This window comes from Netta rufina (assembly GCF_964035555.1).
Source record: "Netta rufina genome assembly, chromosome: 2".
In the NCBI taxonomy this organism is placed as follows: domain Eukaryota; kingdom Metazoa; phylum Chordata; class Aves; order Anseriformes; family Anatidae; genus Netta; species Netta rufina.
In genome coordinates, this window is record NC_140124.1 from 19,280,244 (window position 1) to 19,307,667 (window position 27,424).

Here is a 27,424-nt window from a genome sequence, read left to right on the forward strand (position 1 = left end):
GGAAATCTGACGAGCAATTAGCCACATAAACAAAAACATAAGGCAAACTATAAAAAGGCGTCACAACCTGGAAACATGCAAGAACATTTTCTGAAGAAAGGAACAGATTCCTTTTTTTCTTTTTCCTGAGGTCTAGAAAAGCATTGAGAAGGAGCTAAAGGAGTTAATTCCATCTCTTCCACAGCTAAAGCCATGTAGTAGATGCATATATCAATGAATTGGAGTTAAAGCAAATTAACTAATTAAAATAATAGTATTAACCAATATATATGGGTGGAAAGATGAAGGAAATCCAGAAGAAAGTGTCGGAACCATTATTTCATTCAGCAGAAGAAAGGGAATGAAGCAAATGGACCAGCATTTACAACTAAATGGCAACAGAAGACAGCCAAGACCTCACCACTGTGCGTTTGGGGCTACAGAAAATGCTCCTTTAATGAGGAACTTTTCAATTACATTATGGAACAACGGTTTGCTAATGCGCAGCAGTGGACCTGCTGGCAGTTGAACAGGAAGGAATTTATATCAGGCTCCAGAATTGTACTCGCTGCCTACAGTTTCCCTGCAGAAGGGCTTCAGATTACATCGTGCCTGTGTGAAGTTGCACAGCTCTGTCAGCCAGCTATTCCAGCAGCCCCGAACATCGCAGGAGCTGCGCCGCCCTCATCTGATAGCCATATGCCCGGGAACCTTCCCTTCGCGGCACCGAACACCCTCGCAGCAACAAAAGCTTTTCCTGGCTGAGGGTTTGCGGGATCAGCTCCCCATGCAGGCGGTGCGGCCGGGCTGCAGCACCAGCTAACTCACAGCCATCTTGCACGGATCCTTCACGTGCCGCTCGCCCCGGGATTCAGCCACACGAGCGGCACATTGCGTTCATCTGCAACAGACTGGGGTGAAAATTCAACAGAAATTTAATTAGCTTGTGTTTTGTTTTAATAAGATCCTGCTATTGAATTTTTCTAAGTTACTTTTTTGTTTTGTGGATCCTTAACTTCCTTCAATAACTCCTGCAAGGGCTTTTCACGCTGGCCCAGACAGGTGACTGGAAGGTGAGTAGAAAAGGATCTCCAGCTCTGGTCCTTCGGACTGCTCAGGTTGGGGTGGGAGGAGAAGCACATCCCTCCTTCAAGATCCAAATCTTTTTGGTAAGATTACAGAAAACTACTTGTGGTCTCTGAGGAGCAGGCAAGCTCCAGACTTCAGATTGCTTTTGTAGTTTCGTGTCCTTCCTTTAGGTGTGCAGTGATGTAGCTCTGCCTGTCTACACACAGGAGGAATCCAGCTGAGAACCCATTTTATTATAACTCCAGATGATGTCCAAGAGGATGAAAAACTTCTTTTTCTCAGGTGGTCAGAGAAAAGTCCCAGCAAAGTGGCATTCCTTCCTCTCCCATCTAAATTATGCAGAGGAACTCAAATCGTTTATAAAGCAGTTTCAAAGATGCTTTTAAAAATAAACATGTGAAATGCAAAGAGAGGGAGAGAGAGAAGACAGTCCTGGACTTTTTCACCTTTTCAATTAGTTTTTAATCTCTTAAGAACAGTCATTTAAGTCAGAGTAGTTCAACTGTTATAAAGCAGCTGCTCGAGCATTGTAAATTAAACGGCGAGTTTACCAAACATTCCCATTGCATGACTGCACCAGCATAAACACAAAGTCGGGATTTTAAAAACACTTGGGGGGGAAAGGTTAGACCTAAAATAATGATTCATGACCTCATGATAAATGGAGCCGATGGCAAAATTTGAACAGATTTTGTTCACAGTAAATCATGCCTGATATAAAAAGATGTATAAATACGGGGAGATGGTCCGACTGCAGCTCACATCTCAGGGTGAAAGGCAGGTTTCACACCCTTGCTGTCAGACAGGACGAGGTACGGCAGGCATAGCTGTATCTTCTGTGATGACAGCTTCTTAAAATACATTTTCATTTTCTCCACTTTAACCAAGGGAATTACCACAAGAAAATGAATTAAGGTCAGCTACACATTAATCACATCAGTAAACAGTAATAACACTTAGCACTCATACCAGTTTTCAACCTCAGAGCACTGCTGAAGCCTCCCGCAACACCCTGGGACACACTGAGGAGGAGGAAATGGAGAGGGAGGAGGAAGAGGAGGAGGAGATAGAAGAGAGGGATCCATACTTCCCCTCATCCCCATGGGTACATGCTGTCAGAACAGACTGATGTATCCTTCAGCTCCATCGCCCTGCCTGTGATGGTATTCAAGGAGCACAGGACGATGCCTTGAACCCTGAGAAGACCCCCCCTGCCAAATGTCACTGCCTCTGGGGTGCTCCAAGCCCTCGGGGGGCCTGCCAGTGAATTCTCCCCCAGCCACTACAGATGCTTTACAGGGGCGAGTCTTGAGAAAGCAAAGGCAGAAATTGCAACAATCACATTTCTATTAACTACGCTTGAAAACGTGCATGTGTGTGTATACGGGGAGGGGTTACATAAACATCAGAGCAGCCTACAAATGGGAGCTGTTCCTTCCAAATTATATACATTGCTTGAGTCATACAAAATCAACTTCTTTCAACTCTGTAAACTCCCTTCTCTCTTTGCTCTTATTCACTCCAGTATATCCATCATTTTTGATCCTCTACTGATTTCCATTGTTGGGGCTCATTTTCTGTGACTTGAGAACCTGAAATTACACTATATATCTTTGTAGCTCATTGAACTAGCCAGCATTTATTTTAATTTAGCAAGGAAACATTTGGCTGGGTGTGACCAAATAAATATTGTGTCTAAAGCAACACAAATATACTTTGCACAAGGCTATAAACCTGTCTCGGAGCTCTAATGATATTGCAAGTCAATGAAGCTTCAGTGCTCTCATTAACATGATTCCATCAGGCCTCTATGCTGCATATTATTAATTTTTAACAATAGACTGTAATATAACTATAGCACTGTGGGGGTAACAAGAGCCAAATCTTGGTACTAATCCGACCTTTTAGATTGATAATAGCCTTAACACTGACCTAATATTGAAAGGTGAACGTGCACAGCGGACATCAGACCTAATTATACGACAACAGTGGTAAAACACACCATTAGGCTGTAGCAACAAAGACAAAACTTTCCTCGGGGAGCAAAGGGCACGGATCTTGTCACAAGGTCATGAGGAGTCCTATCACCTAACTTGACACCAAAATAATCAAGAGCTTTGATTTAGAGAAAGACATTAGCATACTTTTCCCCACCCTAAAATGTTGGGTTTGTGTTAGAAGGAACAAAACGTAGAAGAACCCAAGCTGAAGCAGGTGCCTATCCTTTAACTCAGCTTGGAGACAGGAATTAGCAGGAACAAGTGTATTTTTATGGAGAAAAAGCAAGCTATCAAAATCTCTTGGAAATCCGTTAGGATGATGGCATTAATACAGCCGCACTGTTCCTCTCCCCAGCCTGCAGATGCATCACAGAGAACACAACTGGTTCCTACTCCAGCCAACAGGCTAGATGGCCCTCAGCGCCGTGCTGAGCACGCAGCCAGCCTCACCATCAGACCTCTGTGGGACAGGGGACACGAACAACTTAGAAACGTTTAACCTAAGTAAGTGTAACTTCTTGTGAAAGGTAACACGTCAAAATAACTTGGTTTAAAAGGCTTTATACTCACCAATTCGTGCTTTAGCATTGCTTGTATGTATTTTCTAACCCAGTCTTTTTTGCAGGATCTAGAAGTACAGTACAGCGGTAATAACGTAATTAGTATTTTCACTAGCTAAATTATAGAGCTGACTGCAGAATGCAGCACAGTAATATCAATATTAACAGTTAAGTATTATACAAAAATGACATCAACAGCTTTAGTACAGCCATGAGAGACATTGTAATTTCCTCTTTCTCTAAGATTCCTTCAAATTGTGTCAGATGAGGAAACTCACAGAATCCACTGGTTTTTAGTGCAACTCAAATTCTAAAAAATTACCATCTCAAAGATATCTTAGGCAAACTTCTGAAGGTTATTAAACAATATAACTAATACGTTTGGTAAGGAATAAGGAATTTAAGTCCTGCTGCATTGACCTCTTAGATGAATGTGGTATTTCCAGTACTCAGGTAAGTTAACAATGAAATAAAACAGATTCTCCGCAGAGGAAGATGGTGATACACAGGGAGATGCAATGCTTATCCAAGACCATAAAAGCAGTCCAATGCCAGCACAAGAAGCAGAATAGTTGGCTTTGCAATCTAGTGCGGCTCCTTATTTTTTTTCCTACCCTGGTCCTAAAACTCTAGCAACCAAGATACACCAAGCAGCCATTAAGGAAGACACATCAAGGAAGCATACTTCCAGAGATCCCTCACTTGAACGGATTACAGTCAACCACCTCTTCGTGCCCAGAAATCAGTAAACTCCAGTTTACACCACAAGCTGTGGACTGCTGCGTGGCATCCTCCATGCCTGTAACTCCCTTCTGGTCAAGCTAATTCACAGCCCCCAGCTGAGGATCTACCCACACACCATCAGCTTCCTAATTACAGTAACTTTATGCTTTACTTCACAAAATGGGATTCGTTTGTTCTTTCACCGATTCCATTCAGCTCCTTCAACACTTTGTTCATTTGTTTGTTAAGACACAGATCTCCAGCAGACTGATCACTTCAGATGAGACAAAGCAATGCCTTGGTAAACCCCTCTGGAAATGCAGAACATATTATATGCACAAGAGTTGAACTCCTTGAATTTCCCCCTTTCAGATCCTCTTGGGTTCCAGTCATTCATATAAAGAATGAAGCTTTTGTAGGCCGGTTAATCCATCCACTGAATGAAATATGGTGAAGTTTTACACATCCACATGTTCTTTCAAGGCTGTAGTTTACATCTGTAGATATAATAATAGATGTAGTAATATAGACAAAAATCATAGCTTGGGCCCCCAGAGAAAGCCTTTAAAGACTTGGGTTCAAAAGTCTCCATACTGCAGTCAAAGCAACTGGCAAAATGATTTAAGGGCTGTCTCTGCTTACATTCACTTCTGCCAAAGCACTGGCTTAATTTTCTTTGTGTGTCTTAATAAGCCACCTCTGTGAGAAGGATTCTTACTTGAAATCATTGTATGTCTCTAAGCTCAGAAGGAGAAATTCAGGCACTGTTGAGTGGTATGCCGAGACAAACATTCAGAGGTGGTGTCGGGCTCAGCTGCAAAATGAGCCTACTCTTCATCTTCTCTAGCATCACAGTCACGAACTAGCATGAAAACAGCATTTACACAATGAATTAAAATGCAAATCTACATTTTATTCTATGAAATTGAGACAAATGGTACACACTTGAAGCTTGCCAGAGTAGCAATTACAAACATTAATATAGTTTTAGATGACGAGTTAAGTCAAACAAGAGGGCAGAACAGAAACACCATACATTGGAGCCTGTGAAATAATACAGAAAAAAAAAAAAGAAAAAAAAAAAAAAAAGGCAACTCTTGCCCTAGTAAAGTAAACCTAAAATAAAAATTAGTGATAATTCTGCTGCAAAGGCCTAGATCTGCCTTGTGCAGATGTGCACCACTGGATAAGCTTCCAGCCACAGGGTGTACAATGCAGGGAAGCAGCCTGCCAGCAGAGGAGAGCTGAGGGCTTCTCCAAGTATGCAGGAGAGGACTTTGCACTGCCACAGCCTAAAGAGATGTGGCATCATCCAGGAGGGAGACCCGCAACAAGAGGCCAAACAGCTCCACCAGCCTAGGACAGAACTGTGCAACTGGTGTAAAGATGTACTTACGCTAGATCTGATTGAGATTGCACCCTGCAAAATCAAATCACTTTGAAGGTTTGCCTTGTGCAATCATTTCCTTTGTCAGCAATCAGTAAAAGGCTGCAAAAAAAACTGTGGACAAATGGTTTAGGCATTGAAATTTAACCCTGTGGAATCACTACAGTGTAGCACCTTTGTCAGGAGACTGAAGCCTCTTGGCTCTCCCCACACAGAACACATACATTAGCACTGTGTGTTGTGGCTGTGCTCCCAAAAACAAAACACAGCTACAGGCACTCAGCTAAATACCTATCCTGCCTCTCATCTGCCCTGCAACTACAGGATTTCTGTTCTATTAGGGAAAATAAGGGCTTCAGATCCTTCAAGACTCTCTGGGAGCCCTTGCAGTACATTTTCTCTCAGAGATTGTACAACATTTCATTTTTAAATATCCATAATGCATTTTGCAAATAATGCAAAATCTATTGAGTATTACAACGATTTTCTTAATAGACCTGATGTTTTTCCACCAGTGTTGTAACATCAATAATGTCAAAATATAAAAACCAAAAAGGAAAAGGCACATGGTTAGTCAATTCTAAGACTTCTCCTTCTGGTGTAGGCTAAGGCAAGAACCCAGGTGGTGTGGTTTTATACATCAGCAGTCACGAGACCAACGTTTTCCATCTCAGCTGCGTGCCATACAGCCAGCTACTGGGCATCCCCTGCTTCTCAGACGAGCCTGAGAGCACCAAGTACCTCCGACCAGTGGCATAGCCCTCTGTAGAATTAAACCTTAGCACAAGATAGCCCATCAATGGTTTTGTGAACTGTTGAAAAATATGCTGACAAGAAGAAAATAGTCATTTGGAATTTGGCAGGGAAAACCAACTCTAAATCATTTCCAACTGCAGTAAGCCTCTGCTCTCTTTTTTACAAGTAATAGAAGAGACTATCCCTGTTTTATAAACTCATTCAGTTAATATGTTTAAGAAAGTAGACAAGTTTCTCCTGCAGGGGTTTTCAAGTATTGTATTCCCTTGCAGCTGCCAGCATTTCAACATCCCATTCCAGAAACACTGCATATTGCTCTTTGGGAAAAAAGAAAAAAAATAGAAACTGCTGCAAACTAAGAAGAGAAAAATGGTTAGCAGAACAAAAAATAGTAAGTGACAATTACCTATTACTTGATGAATACTAAAGGATTGTATGACACTCCCTGCTGCTACAGTACACCAAAAGAGCAGGAAGAATATAACAGTTTTTTCACCCTACAAAAGAGGGCACAAATATTTCCTGGATGTTCGAACATCTCTCAGTTCATACCTCCAATAACCTCCACGTCTACATGATCTGTAAGCTTCAGTTCCAAGTGTGTTTCTACTCAATTCTGCAGCAGTTTCATCACTTGAAGAATAAGTACTGAGCAGTCTTAGTGCACCAAATCAGTGGGACTCCAGTATCCTCAGGTTTCTTCTGAATGAGCTCAAAGCTTTGCTAACAGTATTCCCGCAGCCAAGCAATTCTCCTCTCTTCCTGAGTTGTCCAAGCACTGCTGACCCAAATGGGGCAGAACCTCACAGGGTCCTTCTCTCCCTTTGTACCCAGGGAAGCTCCGAGTTCACCCTGTCCCTTCCAAGAGGAACAATGACACATACACCAAACAATGTATTGTGCCACCCCTCCACGTAATCCTGCCTTAATTATGAGGACTTCTGCAGTAGGTGTACTATCTAGCATGGCAGGACCACCACACTCTTGTAGCAGGCAGAACAGAGCCCTTTTATCATCATCAGATTTGATTACCTCTTTATTTAACAGCTATTAGCATGTTTGGAGATGCAAAATCATATCACTTCACTTTCTGAAAGGTAATGGTAGGAAATATCTCAGTGCAGAATGGATGCCATAATTAGAAAAGACACAAGGGACAACTTTTTCCTCCTGCTCTCAAGCTTGGGAAGCTCTAAACAATATGCAAAGGCAGAAGGGGAAAAAAAATCGATAAAGTACTGAGAAGGATAAAATTTGAATGAGATAATAACAAACCTTTCTTGTGGAAGGAAGAGGAAATGACTGACTCTGAAAAAGCTTTGTGATAAATCATCACCCCTGCATGAAATTCCACTGATATATGCTGCAGTATGTGGTAGTAAAGTTAGATAAAAAAAAAACAAATAGGAACAAAAACTTAGCAATGATTTTATAAGAAACAAAATACAGCTTGCTGGAAGTGCTGAGCTCTTTCAGTGGTTCAAACAGTAGAAGGAGATTGCAGAATCTAACAAGAGTTTCAACAGCTGTATTTGTATTACAGTCATAAAAGCATAAATGTGAAATACAGCACTAATAAAAAATTGAAGTTTATAAAACTGGCTGGTAATTTTCCACCCGTTCCAGAAGTATCTCAGAATATCCAGGGGAATAATACCTGAAAGAAAAACATATTGTTTGTGCATTAGACTACAAAGCATGTTCTGTGCTAAGTAATGGAACTATTCATATTTCTATCGATCGGGAAAAAATCCTAGCATTAAACAATGGTCAACAAACTCTACAGTTATTCTCCTAGAGTGATGTAAGTCTGCTTTTCAACTTACATTATCATTTATAACCGGAAGTCAGTTTTTCAAAAAAAGATGTTGGCTTCGTTTGGGGCAGTGGCAAATTTTTAAGAGAGGTTCAGCAGCCACAAGCATCATCTTTATTGGGAAATGTAGATATTAACATCTATTGAAATTAGGTTCTTTAATAAAAAGGCATGAGTTTATACTGATTCATAGGCTGCCAGAGAAAAATAGCCTACTGCTGTTTGTGAAACATAAGCACACACCCCAAAGCTAATGTGAAGGCTACATCACTGCAAGAGACATTGACTCTGGAACAACAAAAAAATGATCACAGTGACCATCCGTCTCTGGTGTCAGCTCAATGATGGAGATTATCCAATAGGTTTTCACTAGAGTAGAACTCTATGGTGCCATTATTGTCCTGCTGTCATTCAGTTGGTTTTCCACAATGGACCAACTACATGCTTCCAATATGCAAGCATCATCAAAGCTGCATTTAGTCCTTGTTTTCCACGTTAAGAGTATCTGAAAATTATTATCATGCTATTCTAAAAACATACATCACAGTACATTCATGGTTTTGCAGGCATGTTAAGATGTCACCTCTGAACCCCGGAAGCCTTAACTATAAGGAGAGAGGAACACATTTCTATGTAGCGCATGCCTAAAATGTATTCAAGTAAAAATCCCCAATGTTTTCCTATTAAAGAAGGATCCAATTATGATGAAGATTTTCATTTTCTGAATTATTTCTGCATAATACAACCTTTTAAAGTCTTTTTAAAACTCAATAGTTCTCCAACAGTAACACTAACTTTTCAATCACTGTTATCATATTCAGTCTGTAAACGGCCCGGAATAACAGTCTCCAAAACAAACCCAGACCTGGAGCTTAATATAGCAGCTGTGCCTTGGACAGCAGAAACACCACCAGGCAGTAGCACAAAGAGGCAAGCAGGAGATGCTCGAAGGGGCCCTCCCTTGTTACATCTCCGCCTCCATAAGTAGGCTTGCTTCATTTACAGAAAAATAAAATAGATGGAACAGGAAAACATTAATTATATTCAGAGAAGCGTAAACAGAAGTCTTCTTTCCCTTTTAAGTATTGGTACTTGTAGCTGCAGAATGAAGTTTCTTTATGATTTTGCTTTTACCCATTTGACAGCCAGTGGCTTTTCCTTGTGGAGACACACTGGGCTTCATTTTGCATGACTGTCTGTAGCTGCTATTAGCTAAAGAACTCTGTTGCTGTAATTAAAATTGATGATGCAGATTTTCAGAGCCTGTAGAGGGAGTGCATGAGTACAACATCCTTTTGATGTGTTGATGGAGTGAAGGACTGGTAAATGGATCTAGAATCTAGGAGGGCATTTACCTCCTTATTACAATTTAGGATGGTGACATTTTGACTGTAAGCTATTTAATAGTGTTTCTGTATTCATTAAGGGCAAAGTTCAACTTGGTGCAGACAGCTGGTGCATGGTCCTTTTATATAACACTTAAGCCTCATGATGAGGCTGGGGGAGGAAGGGCAGCTGTGGGTAGAGCAACTGCACCCTCTGTATATCAGAGGAAGTTTCAAAGGAGCCTCTGAATACACTAGTTCAGACAGGCGCTTAAGGAAGTCAAGGACATAACCAAAGATTCACCAATACCTGAGAAATCCACAGATAAGTTACCAAGATAAACTAAACTTGCTCTAGACATTCATAAGTATGAGTGGCTGTGCTGAAGCCTCAGGGTTCATCTTGATAGCGTAGGACTAGCTTTTCATCTCAGTTTCCTGCAACAGCCTGATTATTTGGGCTTTATTTACAAACAAAGAAATTTATTCCCCAAAACAATCAGAAGATAGGAAACGTTCAAAAGTATGTATCTAAAATCTGTGGTTACCACTGGGGCATTTAACCAAACGTTACACTGTTTGATTAAAAACAAAAGTCATGTAGTTCAGTTTTTTAAATCCTCACTTTGTATTGCTACTGTGAAAAACATCTAAAAGTATGGGTTTTTTTAGATTTCATTTTCCCTACCTTACTATTTCCTCTGGAAAGCAATTGTTAATAGTGTTGATATACTCCTGAAGAAGTGACCCGGGTTCTGCTTTTATTTCTTGAACCTTTTTAAGTCCACCAGTTGTTACAAAGAGACGACGTGCTTTACTGTCATGTGGTAACACCTACACACAGAAAAGTACATAAAAAGAATATATTATTTTAAAGGAATCTCTGCACTACTGGGCTCAAATATTGCTTATCTGTTTTTAATTCAGAGGACAGTTAAAGTGGAACACATCAGAGGTATATCTGTAATGACTACTGTATTTTAACACACAGGTATGCAGCAAAAATAATAAACCAACCTTTTATTGTTATAATGTAATTTAAGATGTACTTTAATACGTAACATATATACAAATTCTGATTTGAACATTTATTGCTCCATAAGTAATATTTCTTGAATTATCCCTACAGAGACAATATGATTGTGGAGATTAAACAGATAATAAAAACAGAATACTAACATGGAATAACAACAGCATCTGTTCCACTTAAACCAAGTTATTCAGGTCTTTTATGTCAATTCCCACAGTTTAATTGTAGGGCAGAATTTTATATCATCATAATGATCTAGTATAGATTATTGCGTGAAAACAATACTGAGAATTGTTGCAAGTGAACAATGCAGCCTTGAAGCATTACACGCTACTATTAAATTCCTGGATATTAAAATCCTACAACATACTGTGTAGCCATGGAAGCCTTTTACACACATACACACACAAAGCAAAAATGTTAAGTTTCTGCAGCCAAAGGGGATGAGAAGCAGAAATGATCAGACAATACATTCTGCACTCCCTGAGTGATGCCAATATGCAGTTTTTTTCCAGAGGACGAAAGGGAGAGAGGTGGGGGCTGGGCCAGGCAATGGAGAATGACAGCATGTAGTCCATAGGCCCACAGGGCTGCAATAATATTAAAAAAAAAAAAAAAAAAAAAAAAAAAAGATAATGCAAGATGTCAGCTGCATCTACAACAAAAACAGATGGGTTTAAAGCCAACCCTGAGAGCTACATACTATGGGGCTATGGGGGCAAAAGCATTTTGTAAGCCTTCACCCTGGTTGGACAAATCGAGCCATAAATTTGACTGTGTGTCAGTGTAAAACAAGAGCCTTGAAGGAGGAAGGGATTACCTAAAAGGATGGAGGAAAAGAAGGATGAAATTTCTGTCACGCATATGGGCAAACAGCCTTCATTTCTCTGGTCCCTCTAGGCTGCACAAAATCAACAGACAGGTGAGGAAAAACAAGGAGAGCACAGAGACTTCTCTCTACTGTGTTCCAGAGAAGTGTTGGGAACAACTGTGGTTGTTTCATTCTGGGAACTAAACAGACAGCTGTTTCCACATACCTCCCACAAGAACTGCCAAGGAGGAACTAGCAAGGAGACAGGATATGGCCCTTTCCCTGCCTTTTTCCTCCACACCGTGACTCCCAGGCAGGATAGACAGCAGAAAAGTTTCTTGGAAGAGGCTCTAAAGACAGACAACACCTCTGAGACAGTCTCTCCCCACCCCGAGTCCAAACTGAGACAGCACAGAATTATAAAGACCCTGGAAAGGGCAACGCTAAAATGAGACAGTCCAGCAGTGAAAACACGGAGCATCCCACCCTGAAGCACAGCTCAGAAATAAGGCTTTTACTGAGCTATAAATAAGCCAACAAAACTAATACATCTCAGGTTTAAAAATAGGAAATTCCTAAGCTATGCTACAGGACTGAAGAAAAAAAAAAAAAAAAAAAAAAAGCAGAAAAGCTTTTAGTGCAAAGAACTTAATTTTAAATGTATACTTTAGAATAACAAATGCTTAAGTACATTTTAATACAATATATAAGATGAAAAAATAAACAAAATATCAGCTGATATAAAGGATACAAAATCACCTCGACAGCAAACAACACTCAAATGTATATACACTGCATAACCAATTACTACACACTCAACTCTTTGATAGTTCTAGTTAGCACACAAAAGCCAAAGGCACTGCATTCTGAGCAAATCTCCAATCTGCACTACAAACAGCAGTACTTCCAGATCTGTGATGCGAAGAATTGATTACCAATCAAGAGTTTTACTCGGCCATTTCCAGAAAGCACACCTCACCAAGAGAATCTGGTACCCCTGCAAATAGATCGCACTGCATATACTGCATTATACTCCAAGCAGATTAAACTGCACAGAAGGAAAGTCTACAGTTAAGCAGGATTTCCAATTGCTAGTAAGCATAACTAGAAGTCTCCTGTTTATTTAGGAATTACTTAAATAATTTGAAATGTTTTGATTAAACAGTATTGCTCTTTACATGCTGTGCTCAAATCAATGATGTAACGACCAATAAACAGTTACAATTTTGACAGACGAGAAAAGATGTAGAGTGTTTTAAGCTTTCTTAATTGAGACTGAAAATTAATGAGGACGGAAATGATGAAGTCTTTGCACTCTAGGTTACTGTAAAACACCCAACTTAAGCAACTCCTGTCCTGTACAGACAGCTTGCACTTTGTCTAAAACAGATATAACTGGGATTTATGTGATGCATTGGCTCAGTGAAAGTATTTGCACGAGTTAGTATTTCACTTAATCTCAAGAGGCAAAGAAGAAAAGAACCACCTTGCTTATAAGCAATTGTTTTCTCACTGTCTTTGGATGAATTATAGCAGGTTCCAGATAAAACAGCATCCAGTTTTATCAGACAACAAAGCATGACACTTCAAACCGCTTCTGCGAGGGATGCTTGAGGATCCTGCGAAAACTAAGACCTTTACAGATGCCCCACCTTTGGAATGATAGCTTTCTTGCTAAATGGAAACGAATGCATTAGTCATCAAGCGGAGCCTTTTCTTACCTTGCTAAACTGCCCAACAATGTGTTTCATAATATTGGGAGGGGCATCCTGCAGCAATGGTTCAAGTGCTGGAAGATATGTGCATTTCTGAAGTATGTTCTTTAATGCTCTTTTAGTCTATTGAAATGCAAAATAAAATTACTATAGTAAGCCATCAATGAAAACAACAAGAATTCATGTTACATATCCCTGAAGTCTGACCAAATTGATTCTTTGTTAGAATGACCTGATGGACATCATACTTTTTATTCTGAAAATACTCTTACAGAATTCTGATCAATTTTCTACTTAGATTTATTAAACCTCAAACCTACAGTGCATCATATTTTATTATGCTATCTACAGTCAAAGTAATGGCAATTTTACTTTGGCTACAACAGAACCAGGAGTAGATCCTTTAAGTAAATTGAAGTACTGTAATATAATAATAAAGCTAAATCAAAACACAGTTTAAAAGATTGTATTTTAGAATTGACTTATTAGGAGAATCTGCTGGTGTGGGATAGCAAGGTGCACGACCATCCAGGCAGAAAGGGAAAGAGAGACAGTGGAACAGTTGTATGTCAGTGCCTGGTTTCTGAAAACAGACTCAATGCTGGCTACGAGAAGCATTAATGACCTCATTGCGTAGGACTGTACGTACAGCTAATTTGGCCTTGATATTTTTGTAAGCACTGAAAATTACAATGCAAAATTGTCTTCTTCTTTTATAGATCTGGAATTCATTATACTTTGGTGGACTGTAAAGAGGCACAGTACAACCTGGGAGACCATATCCTGTTATATAATACTTAAAACTACATTTTACCCAAGTCCAGCCCTATTAGCTGCCACAGAGGGAAGGCCCTACATTACAGCTTTTATGGGTGTACACAGCTCTGATCTAAAGTAGGAAAAAAATGAGGGACTATACTGCTCTGGCTGTACCAAATGATTTGGCAGGCACCGTAGGAACACCCATTAAGACCAACCAGTCCTAAAAAACGCCACACAGACTTCAGACACCCTCCACACAAGAAATCCACAACTCATTGAATATCAATAAAAGCATTTAGCATTTAACAGTTTTTAAGCAGTTATACTTGTTGGTTACAATAAATATGTCATACTGCAGATACTGTGAATATACTTGCTTTCAGTTGAAGATCTTCTGAACTGTGTGTGTCCATATACATAGAAAGCAGTGTGGGTAGGACATTTGCTACTGCAACAGCACGCGCATGCTCAGGAGTATGTCTTCCAACCTGTCCCAAGGCCCAAGCAGCTGCTGCCTTAATATGATCTTCTTGTTCTTCTACCAAGCAGGTACACAGTGGTGGTATTCCCTGTAGCATTAACCAAAAGCACAACCTTTACAAATCTACACCAAGAAAGGACAACTAAACTGGTAGATTGATTGTAAAAAGAAACATGTTCTCTCTTCTCCTAAAATAAGCTATAAAGAGAACACTTGCTAGTGTTGTCATATTTTGCCATCAGCACGACTAGCAAGAATTTTGAAGAAATCTTTACAAATCTAGTTAAACAAAAGGAAACAGATTCAATATTCTAAGTCAGATGGAGCTAACACACAAACTTTAAGGGATGAAAGGAATACATCACATAATTCAGGCTGTACTAACAGTAAAGGTTTCATTTTGTCAGACTGAAAATAAAGGAGTTGTAGTGCTTATGAATCTATGACAGCAGTTTAAGAGCAGAACGGCTCAATCATTCAGTCTTTTAACTTTCTTTTAGTCACAACACTACATTTCACCTCATAAACCTCTTCTTGAGTTCAGTAGTTCATGCTTGATGTATCTGATAACTTCCAGAAAGGCTTCAACTCTTGACATGAAGACATCAAGAGATGGAGAATACCTCACTCGCATCCAGCTGTTACTGAAGTTCTTCTAGTTCAGGGTCACGATCTTTTTCCTTTCTCCACAGGATTATGGAGCTACTCAGTAGCCACTATTTTATGTCCAGGATAGTTCAACAGGTATCATTTCATGCTATTTTAGATGAGGCAAGGCTACTAAATCCCTACCTAGATCTTTTTTTCCCATTCCCTTGATCATTTTTATTCTTTCCTGTACTCCCTTCATTTTTTTTTTCCAAGATCCTTCTCAAATACAGACACCAGGCCTATATGCACTAGAACTAGTGGAAAAAAATGTTAATCTGCAATGTTTTATCTTCCACTTTTCATTACTGCAAAGGACTGAAGTGCTTTTTTTTTTTTTTTGACACAGCACTGCAGAAGACCACAATGAAGTGTTTGTCCAGTAACACACAGTCACTTTTAAAAATTCATCCTTTCCAGGAGACAATAGAGCAGTATGGAACTATAACTTTATGTCACAACATCTTAGATGTGTTATTTTCAAATGGTCCCAGTTTACCAAGCCCTGTCTTCAGCACTATGCACTGCTCAATAAAACTCAGTTTCCCCAAAGTAATATTTATTTATTTTTTGGATTTGGGTTTATTCAGGTTTATTTTGGGGATAATTCATTAAAACATTTCATGAGATTTTGAAGATCCCTACAAAACCTCTCAGTGCATTCCCATTCAGTTATGGTAGCAATCAAATCATTACTACGCTTCAAAAATTTATCACTTAGGTGCTTCCTCATGAACTTAAACCTGCATTTGTCATGCTTAACTTCAAGCATTTAACAGCAGAAGAATATTTGCTTTAGGTATGACTGACAAGGGTGAGACACGGACACATCCACAGAAGATGGACCTCCAGAGAGAGCAAGCCAGAAACATCTGTCTCTTCAGTTTTCAAATGCAAAAGATAATTTTTTGGTCATTCATTACCTTCTCTATGCACTTACTGATGTTATGTTGTAGCAATTTCCATTTTCTAACATACATTCCTACCAGAAGACATTTCTGTTCCTCAGTTTTTATTGCTTAGCTGTTTCCATTTTAAATCACAGAATCATAGAATGATTTGGGTTGGAAGGAGCCTTAAAGACCAGACCAGGTTGCCCAAAGCCCCATCCAGCCTGGCCTTGAACACTTCCAGGGATGGGGCATCCACAGCTTCTCTGGGCAATCTGTTCCAGTGCCTCACCATCTTCTCAGTAAAGAATTTCTTCCTAATGTCTGATCTAAATCTACTCTCTTTTAGTTTAAAATTGCTACCCCTCATGCTATCACTACTTCCCCATCTTTTCTGTAGGTCCCCTCTAAGTACTGGAAAGCTGCTATATCAGAGCCTTTTCTTCTCCAGGCTGAACAGCCCCAGCCCTCTTAGCCTGTCTTCATAGGAGAGGTGCTCCAGCCCTCTGATTGTCCTCATGGCTCTCCTTTGGACCTGCTCTAACAGGTCCATGCCTTCCTCATGGTGGGGTCTCCAGAGCTGAACAGAGTACTCAAGGTGGGGTCTCACAAGAGTAGAGCAGAGGGGGAGAATCACCTCCCTCAGCCTGCTGGTGTGAAAATGGGCCAACAACACTCAGTGAAATTAATCCCTTCCTCCTAATGTCATTAGTTAGCATTATTACTTCAGACACTAATTTCAGCTATTGCAGATATTGCAAATGACCCTTCTGCATCTCCCTTCTATCTCATTGCCTCGCAAAACTTATTTAAATCTGAAAACGAATAGCTTATCTCATTTGAAATACCACTTGCACAGCTGAATCAAACCATATTACATTTCAGAAACTGAGGTCTCTGCAAATCCGCAGATTTCTGTTGCAAGACTACTCTAGCAGTACTAGCACAGTCATGCTAGTGCAATAAAGAATGTGCCATAAAACATTCTTGTTTCAAAAAGGGTTTTGATGTAGCCACAAATATTCATTTTAAGAGGAAACAGACCATAGAAATTCACTGACTTATTTTTTTTGTACTCGTTCAATTGCAACACAGAAAAATCCTGTAGTGGAATACACTGTATGTTCACAGACTAATCCAAGACATTTCATAAAAGGTTCAACTTTGTAAGGACCACCTTTGATCAGGTTACCACTATTTCAGACATTGCAAGCCACAATATTACAAGAAAGTACATTAATCAACAGCAAGTGTATAATTGTCACAAAACGTGTGCTCTGCCTATGTTAATTTGTATCTCTTACTCAGAATACCACTGAAGAATTATAGAAAGAAGGCAAAGTGATAGCTAACCTTGGAGACAATCACTGCCATTGACAGGTTCTCAGAATGAGCTGCTACATAACCAAGCATCATGATGCCAGGCAGTCTGACAGTCCCTCTGCAGCTGCCAATACAATCAATCACAGCAGCAACTCCACCTGCATTTACTATAAACTGTGAAAGCTGCAAAGATAAACGGAACAGATTAGATACCGTGGAGTATCAACAGGCATAAAGCACCACATTATAAAAGTCTTTACATGTATTGCTCCTGACTTACAAAATAAAGCTGGAATAAGACTGACATATCATGCTGATTGTCGAGCACTGAGTGAAGCATGAAGTTCTCAAGAATTAAACTGTTTTGCTATCCTGATTTTGATTGATTTTACAGTAAGGAAATCAGGATTCTGAATTCTTGATGCTGTATAGGGTGGGATGACATATTCTCAGCTCCACTATTATACACCAAAGATTCACCCAAGTGACAACCTAATACCCAAATGACCTTAAGACACACCCACTCCAAGCCAACAAATTTCTGTGCAAGAACAGAGGGGAAATCCCACTCCTCCTCTCACTTGCACTTTATAGATAACCTCTGCAGCATAAGAGCCCTTGTGGATTCCCCGACTTGGGCACAAAGCCAAAGACAACTGTCACAGCTGCACAAAACCAACTTGGACTACACCATTCTGCCATGTTATGGTACTATAAAGGATGTGTCCAGGGAGCACCCTTAATGGGCAATGGTGTTTGCCCCTGAATGCCAAATGATATAGCCTTGCTTATAAATGAAAATCATGTGCATAATCTGTGATGCTTGCTGTGGATATTAAGCTATGCAGCATATTTCTTTCCAAGTGGTATCACTTCTCACATCACTTGAGGGACAGCAGTAGAGTATATATGGTATCAGCAACGCACAGAAATTAACATAATTTCATATTATGGTTATTTCCTTCTACATTGTTGGGTCTATCACATTTTTTCCAAAGATTCCAAAGCAAAAGAAACACCTTCTCAGAAGTTGCATTTAAATGAACAAAAATTGGAGGTATGTGGATTTCCAATCCGATTGATTTCTGTTAACATGAAATCCACCGTTGCCTCTGAGCGTTTAAAGGGGATTGTTTATTCATGAAGCAACTACATGAAATTTAAACTTATTATTTAGGAAAAACTGTTCACATGACTGCCAACCACAGCCAGCAATAACCAAGCCCTGTGTCTGGGCACAGCCACGTGCACTTAAATGCACAGAGCTGCTGCACAGATGCACTCCCTGGTGCTGTGAGCCCCAGGCCCTACTTCAAGACCCCCAGATCCTGGCCTTCACATGAATTTTACAGCATATAGAGATAGAAAGCAGAGATCCAAAAGCCACAATGTTTGCATGACAGACACAGCTGACACCTCTAGAAATAACATTTGTCAGTCTATCTCTGCTGCAATGTGTATTGCTTCAAGAGAGTTGCTCAGGGATACACAGAGCGTTCTAAAGTTAAACATCAGTTGCAACTTTCCACTGGGAGTCACTAAGATACCTCCCATGGCTCTTTCCGAGTGCAGCTAGAACGGCCAATTCCCTTGCATGAAGGATCCTGTGCTAGCACCTCTTCTGCCTTAGCCTGGAGTCCTGTGAGTTTGGCCTCTAACTCCCAACTCCAGTGCCTGCCTTTGATAATTTCTTCAATTCTCTGAGAAAGTGAAGTTTCATCAATCATGAGGTACAGAGAAAAAGTAGGAAATGTAGAAAAACAGGACTGCAACCTTTAATAAACAACAGCTACAACACAAGCAGGCTGAAGAAACAGCAGCACAATATTCATGATAAAACAATTCTCAATTGTTAAGTTAGTATCATGATGGCTGTGTTCACCACTAGTGTGCTCCACAAATCCACTCCTTATATTTCATTCCACAGTCATATTTGGAGCCTTTTAACTGATTCTATGATCTGACAAATTAATATAATTGTTTGTTTTTCCTATTCATTCTGCATTTGCTTTGCTAAACCTCCCCATCCTCCTATATCTATTATTGGCAAAAAGAATGTAAATGGTGACACTCAGATCACAAACACAAACTAGTATAAGCAATCATTATCAGTTTAATAATAAATAAGGGAATTTTTGAACTTCATTGTTATTGGAAAAAATAATTAAAATGTGATACCAGCAACCCCAAAAGATTTTTTTAGGACACACACCATCTATTATTGTTACAGCATGTTCTTGTCATTCGTAAGCTGCTATCATGACTTCTCTGAGGCTTTACTCAGGATATTTTTAATATCTAACACTGACAGTACTGTCAGCCTAAAACTGCCTCTTTGTGCTGCTATCTCATGGAATGAAATAGTCAGGTATACTCCATGTGATTCCCAATTTTCTTAAGCCAATTCATATTCAATACACATCTCATAATATCAGCAAGCATTTCCATATTTTTCCAATGAATATGCCAAACAGCCATTTGCCCTCTCTTTCGAAAAGCAAATGACAGAATAATCCTGTATTTTATTTAAAGTGTAAAATCTAATGATATGACCTTGCATTTGCATTTTCAAGGTTTTACCTCAGGCGTATGCTTTGCTATCTCTCTAATTAAAGTTGCACCATTTTTCTTGACATATTCATCTGAGTCCTTCAGGCATGTGAGCACAACTGGGAAAATCTCTGCTTCAACCACCAACTCTGCAAGATCCACTGAATGCTTTGCTATTTGGCTTAGTGCTGACAGCACCTGACGCTAGTAAATAAAAATTGTTATAAAATCAATAGTATACAAACAGCCTGCAACACACACTCCTCCTGCACACAAAAATCTATTGCATCAAGGAAAACAAAGCAAGATAGAGAAAACAATTACAGCTATTTTACAATTCACTGAATCAATTCATGCACGAATATAATGGCAGAGAACATTTGCTGGTTCCTGAATAAAAGTTTCTTCTTTGTTTCATGTCATTCAAACTGCTACGCAACAAAAAAAAGAAAAAATATATACACCATTTAAAACTATAATTTAAAAATTAGTGACATCTACAGAAAGTATTTTTATTTGTATAAGTTTGATCTGTCAGACTTCAAATAATTTTTTTCTATGCTTGAAGTACTGTTTTTAATGTTGTTTCTGTTAGAGTAAAACAGGAAAGATATATTAAGGAAATCTTTTGTCAGTTGAACTTGCGATGAAGTCTTCAACAAGAGCTATTCGGATAGCACATTCTAAAATACAATAATACATTCAATATTAACTGCTTTATGGTATAATCTTAAGCATGCAAAACCTTTTTTGTAACTGAACTGTGCATTAAAAGTATCTACCAGAGGATGTTAAACTAAAAGGACAGGGTGTCATACATCAGATTGCATTCTTCACATGATACTATATAATTTCCCCTCCCCCCAAAAAAATACCATTCACTTTAAAGATTTGTTTATCTGATCCTCACTGAGCAGCAGTTTTTTTTATCCAGTAGCTAGATCAGTGAACACATTCAGAACTCCGTCACTATGTAGTTACATCTTGTTAACACCCAAAACAAGAGCTTTCTAAATAAATATGCACATCAGTGTCATTGATTCAATATCAAGTAATGACTGGTGAAATGGAGATTAAAAAAATAATTTTTAAATGTACCTTCAGTTTAGCATCAGGGTTCAGGATCATCTGAGCTAAGTGAGCGATAGCTCCTGCATCCACTACTGTCTGTGCTAACTCTGGAGAATGCTTTGAAATATCACTGAGAGTTGAAGCAGCAATCCTTTTCAAAGCAATTTCTGGCTCCTGGATACAGAGCACTAAAAGAGGAACAGCTCCTGCATCCACCACAGCTTGTGACAGTTCTGTAGGTCCAAGGAAAGTAATTAAGTGAGTATGGGTGACTGACCCTTGTGCAAGCCATTTTTCACCCTGACAGATACAGCAAAGGAAAAAGGGGAGGGTGTAGCTCACTGTCTCGACATCTGCATTTCAAATCAGCCCTCCTGGTTTCATAAACCGTGTGGACCAATCCAAAACTGAAAAGAATGCAGGTCAATAGATGGACCCCCATTTACATGCACACATTTGAGGTAGATTAGGCTGAAATGGTTTGTTATTCTGTTTTCTTTTTCTTTTTTTTTTTCCTTTTTTTTTTTTTTTAAAGTAAGCAGATGTCAGCTGTTTAAACCCTGGCTATTCTACACTGATCAATAGGAAAGCATTTTATGCATGGCTAACAACAACACAGAAAGCCAAAGTACCAAAATTTTACCAACCACCTAATTAGAGAGCATTTTACCCTCTTTAAATGATAAGCAGATATTAGCATAGATCAAATGCCAAAACCAGAAATACAAAAAACATACACAAAAGATTTATCTTACATAAAAGACCGGAAAAACTGAACTCACCTATCAAAATTAGGTTTTGCTACCATACACAGGAAAATACAGAATTTATATTTCAATTACATTAAAATTTTATCACACCCAATTAGATAAATTAGAAATATCATCAGTGAGATATTGTGTGTCTGAGATTAGTACAATATCGTTAACTAACTGCACCTTAAATAAAAAGACCAAAAAAAAAAAAAATCTGAGCATACGATTAGCTGACATGAGCAAAAATTACACTATTAGAAATTCATTAGCTCTGTCCATATATGCGGCATTAATCACAGTCCTAAAATAAGAATTATTGGATACCACAAGCAAAATTTATAGTATAACAAAGCTGCGCTGTTTTAAAATAGTGTTGAAAAAGTAGTAAAAATCATGGGGAAATCAATAATCTATTAGGTCTTAGTTCAGTTTTCCTACACCTTATTATGCATATCCATTATTATCTTTAACATTTATCTTGACTTACAGTACCATGGCAACATATAGCTGTCGTATTTCAAGACTCTAACTTAGCTTTTGATTTATAGTCCATCCATAAAGAGATTTTCATACTAAGAAAAATATAGCATACTTCATTAAATATACATAGGCTAATACAGTTTTTCATGAAATCTGTAAGTCGCGTTATCATTAGGTTGTTAGCATCCAAATAATTTTTCTGACCAGATTCGTTTTCAATTAGTGAATTATAGTCATGCACTCCGATACGTGTGATCTTTCAAATATTTACACTGTATGCTATTTGACATGATACAGAATTTCAAGCAAAGTATAAAAATACTACTTCAAAAATATATGTAGTCAATAAACTAATAAATAAACTAATGCAAAAATTAACCATTCAAATAACTGTTTGGCTAAAAGTGTAAAGTACGCACCCTCCAAATACACATCACACGATTTGAACAAAATCTTGCCAAATGGTCGGTCTGCAATTTTACAGAATTAAAATGAAATGTACCTGAAGCACATATGAAAACAAATCAGAAAATGAGCTAAACAATATAAGTAGTATAAACTACATTCAGCTTCCCATAAAAAAAAAAAAAAAAAAAAGATTTCTTCAAATTCTTCTTTCTTCAATTTCTTCTGTACACTGACCACCAATGTCTCAGAAGCAACTTCAGAGCAACAATCTCAGTTGTCTACACTCTGCTGAGAAGATGCTAATATCATGACGAAAATAATGCCAAGAGATACAGGATGGTACTAGAAGAAGGTGTTTCTGTGATGCCTTATGAGCTGAAATTATGAAGTTCAAGTAGGGAGGGAAAGAGCAATACTTTAAGGTCACAACAATGCCCAGCCATGTAAAAGTAGAAATAACAGTTCTTTTAGAAGAGCAAACTAAATCTGATTCAATTTAGATCAGCTCTTGCTGTTAGAAGCCTGATATCATTTAAATACTGATGGTTACTGTTGGTCATGGTTAATTAAACGGTTGTTCTTCCACTGGTGTTTATAAGGTTCCTGGCTAATAACTTACCACATGTAGGGCTGCACCATGTGTCAGAAGACAGTCAAGTAGTAAACAGACTGTTAGAAAACCGGGAAAGCCGATGCAGGGACAAAAGAAATTATGCATCTTCCCATCACTTCTCCCCCACAGTCTCTGCCCAAAACTACGATTTTCAGTAGTAATTATTGTATGATAACTGCAATTATTTTTCTCAAAACAAATCTTAATTAACTTTCCCACCTGGTAGAACAACTTTAATTCAGACTATGTATCTATTATTATTTACAAAATTTTGCTATCTCATTAAAGAACACAGGGAGATGTGAAAAGAAAAGAATTCTGAGAAAGAGTTAAAGGAGAAATACAGACATTTTTAAAAACAAATATTCAGCCAAAGAAATTCAATGAGATGGAACAGAATCACCAAACAAAATACAAAAAGACTTTTCTTAACATTACCAGAGTAAAGACAAGACCAAGAGTTGGTAAGAAGGAAAAAGCAGCAAAAAATAAACAAACTGATTTACAAACACCATCTAAGCCCACAGCAAGTGGGCTCAAACCCACGGCTTGAAACTGCAGTTATGGGCATGGACCAAAAGACCCATCTAACTACATGGTGATAAAGTTGGACATCTCCCTACATGAGGGAAAGTAGGAAGTGTGATTCCACATACACTCTGAGACAAGAGAATTTGGTCTCAAAACCCACTATAGATAAGTTGCTTCTGTCCAGAACTATGAGGAGAATTTTAGCAGAGGAAGATACGGCAGACAGGAAGACAGGATGACATGGAGGTAATAAGGAAGACTTATAAAGGAAGACGTTGGAGTTTAAGATATCACCATTTCACCTAAAAGTTTCACTAGGGTTGTACTGATTTGTCTCGATACAAAAGTGGTCAGCAGGGACTGAGAAATTAATTCAAAGTAAGTTGAGGCCTAGTCATGAGCTTATGTGATCAGGAAGAGCTGCAAGTGAATGAAGAGGAGTCAATAAGCCCCTGACTACATACCCTCTGAAATCAATGGAAAGTCTTATAGGATTGATCTGGGGGTAAAAAAAAAAAAAAATCCATACTCACATTAACAAGTTAGCAATAATAGTACAGATTAAAAAAAGATGAGGCAGAAAAATGAATATGAGGAAGTGACTATGCATGGTAGTCCCCAGGGCAGGCAAACCAGCCAGGAACAAATGCCATATCCACATAGTGGAAAACAGCAGCAAAACCTTCTTTGCTTGGAAACAAAGGCATGTTTCAATGTGGAGCAGTGTTCTCAAACAGACCATGTTGTGGTGGAAGGTGTAGCCACGGGAAATGACAGGTTTTGAGTAAAATAACCACTAATACTGCATTTTTCTGAAGACCCTGTGATTGTGTGATGGCCACACAGGAAGTCCACAAGCAGCCAAAAGGCTGCACTTCAGGGTCACTGATTTATACAGACCATTACAACCACAGTACTGATGATTGCACTGAAAATGGTGGAAGAAGTTCAAATCAGATGGATGGTGGTCATAAATTACAGGGTAAACCTAGATCCTGGAATAAAACAGAATTACTACCAAAGGCACATCACTGAAGATGTGAGCAACTTAGTAGCCGACCCTGCTTTAAGCAGCAAGCTTGACTAGAGCGTTACCAAAGGTCCCTTCCAAGCTGAACTACCCTACGATCCTGTGGGCAGCACAGCACTTCAAAAATGCATTTAACCCCTCTCTCAGCAATATGCTTGAGCATAAGTAGCGTTGTTTGGTTTTGTTTAGCAAATGATGATGCAGGTAAGAGAACATTAATAAATTCTATGTCTTACGCTTTTATGTTGGCAAAGCAAGTAGAAAGCTAAGTGACACGCATTTCTCTCAAACAGGAGAATCTTGCATTTTCAATCTAACTGCATATGGTATAAGTAAAAATTTACAGCATGCTTTTCATGGACTTGATAGTATTTTGATGGTATTTGGAACACTTCTCTTCTTTCCAAACACAAGTATACAGTAGAAATGTCAACTGGCAAGATTAGAGCACAGCAAAAATAGAGTACGCTGATCCATATACCTTGGAGTAAAATCAGCATCTGAAATTCAGCTCAAGGGGATCTTCAAGAAAGAGCAGAACTGCAAGAGCCGTTGCTAAGTTTTGGAAACTGATCCAGCAGGATTTCTGGTGTCTTGGAATCTCATGAGATATCTGTCTTGACCTAAAATCTAACATGCCTTCTGGAGACATCTGTTTACAGAAGAACTGTGTTTTAAATGATAGATAGTGATAAATGGTAAGATAGAAAGGAACTTGCCAACCAGGAAAAAAATCATCACAGACGAAGAGTCCTGATTTCTCAAAATCTTTTCACAGGAGCATGCACTGCAGTTCCTAGAGAGCAGCTTTACCAGGTCACGGACAGGATTTCTGATAAAAAAAAATGAGAATCCCTCCCACAGCAGAACAGTTACCACCTAATGCTGGGAGCATTTGCTTGCACTCAGGGAGACAGAGGTTCACATCCTGCCTGAGACAGATCAGGACTTTAATCCATCTTCCACATCCCAGACATATGCCCTAATCGTGGAACTATTCTTTCTGAGGGGCAAATAAGCCTCCCTCCTCCACGGTCTTTTCAGGAGGTTAAACAAAAAACAAATCTTGTCTTAATGTTATCCCCACGGGAATAGAAACAATTTCTGAAACTGAAAAACTACCTGTGGGTGGGGAAAACCATTTATCAGTCTGCTCTATTTTTAGAGTTTAAGCTGTAATATGTGTTCACAGTTAATGACAGAAAATCATAACTGCCAAACTTTATCAACATAAGCATCTGAGTCTAATCCAGAGTTTCTTAACAGTAAACACCAGATGTTGATAAGACCAGGTCCACCTATCCCATATATGTATCCCATCTCCAACAATATTCTTTTGCAAAGGCATGCTCATAGCAGAAGAGCCATACCATGCACAGAATGATCTTAGAATCATTTAGGTTGAAAAAGACCTCTAAGATCATCTAGTTCAACCTTTCACCTAGCACTGACAAGTCAATAACTCCTCTACTTTCGGTAATCATTATTTTAAAGACTTCTTGCAACTGTGTTATAGAGGAAGGTAAATCCCCCAGTTGGCTGCGATTGGGGAACAAGAACTTTTTTTTTCTTTTTTTTTTTTTTTTAAACTGATTACATCAAACAATCTGTCCTTGTCCTTATGCTTGAGCTTGGTAGCACCTGCAATTTCAACCTAATTTCTGAAAATGCTGTTCTTATTGGTGGCATAAATTGACATGGGATATACATTAATTCATTGTCAGTGAATAAATAATTCATAACTATGGAATAAAAAATTGTATAAGAAGTTTGCTCTATTCAACACCTCCACACCATCTCCATCTTTGCAGACAATGCCATCTCAGAGTGAACTGGATCACCCTGAAGATCAGCCAGCATTCATGCAATGAATAGCACAAAGGGCAATTGAGGTGAGTCAATATTGATTTACTGACATAACAAAACTACAGAAATGTTTACGTTAAGAGTAACATAGACACACACTCCGACTACATACATTTATACAAAGGAACACTTTCAAATGACACTTAAGAAAATATGTTTCAGATGAAAGCAACACTTATTTTCAGGGATTCAGACCCAATAACCAAAAGATAAAAGCTCCTTAGCACAGAGGTGCACCAAAAATGAATGTGTTCCCTGGTGAAAAGCAGCCCATTCACAAGATGCTGATAACTTTGGAGTCTGTCCCAGAAAGTTAACCATCTCTCTAAATGGGAAGAGGAAATCCCCCATACCTTCTGCAGTCCAGCACTCCACACTGATTTAAAAAGAAAAAAAAAAAAAAGAAAGAAAGAAAGAAAGAAAAGAATAACTTCCAAATTCAGTGTATGTGCATTTTAGAACCAAAACAACACAAATTAATGTTGTGATCCTAGAATTATTTTAACTTTCAGCAATATGAACGCAAGCCATTTCTTCCATCCTTTCCATGCAGCAGTTTCTTCTCTCAGTTCTTTGATTCATAGTTCAAAACTTTTACTCAAACTATATAAATAGCTGGTAAAAGAATTATTGACCACGTGGATCAGCGTTTAAATAGGAACATGACACTGCCAGTGAGTTATATAACTGCTTGCAAGACAGCAGTGAACTGCTCAATATCAGATTCCTAGGATCTATTCCTGACTCTCAAAGAAGAGTGTGGTCTACTGGCTAATGATAATATATGTAGTCACTGCGATGAATTTAGCACGTTTATCCTGCAGG

The 27,424-nt window shown here is 38.8% G+C and overlaps 1 protein-coding gene across 2 annotated transcripts in view; it reads right to left on the reverse strand.

Moving 5' to 3' along the window:
- Positions 1-8,084: 8,084 nt before the first annotated feature.
- Positions 8,085-27,424, reverse strand: part of SPAG6 (sperm associated antigen 6) — a gene marked incomplete at both ends in the record, with an annotated part of 35,278 nt that continues 15,938 nt past the window's right edge. Inside the window, 7 exons of one of the 2 annotated variants that reach the window (XM_084281202.1) lie at positions 8,085-8,151; positions 10,324-10,469; positions 13,198-13,314; positions 14,331-14,522; positions 17,326-17,478; positions 19,876-20,049; positions 20,944-21,149. In XM_084281202.1, coding sequence (XP_084137328.1) covers positions 8,085-8,151; positions 10,324-10,469; positions 13,198-13,314; positions 14,331-14,522; positions 17,326-17,478; positions 19,876-20,049; positions 20,944-21,149 — 1,055 coding nt within the window. The remainder of the gene's footprint in view (positions 8,152-10,323; positions 10,470-13,197; positions 13,315-14,330; positions 14,523-17,325; positions 17,479-19,875; positions 20,050-20,943; positions 21,150-27,424) is intronic. The other variant, XM_084281203.1, reaches the window with a different exon arrangement.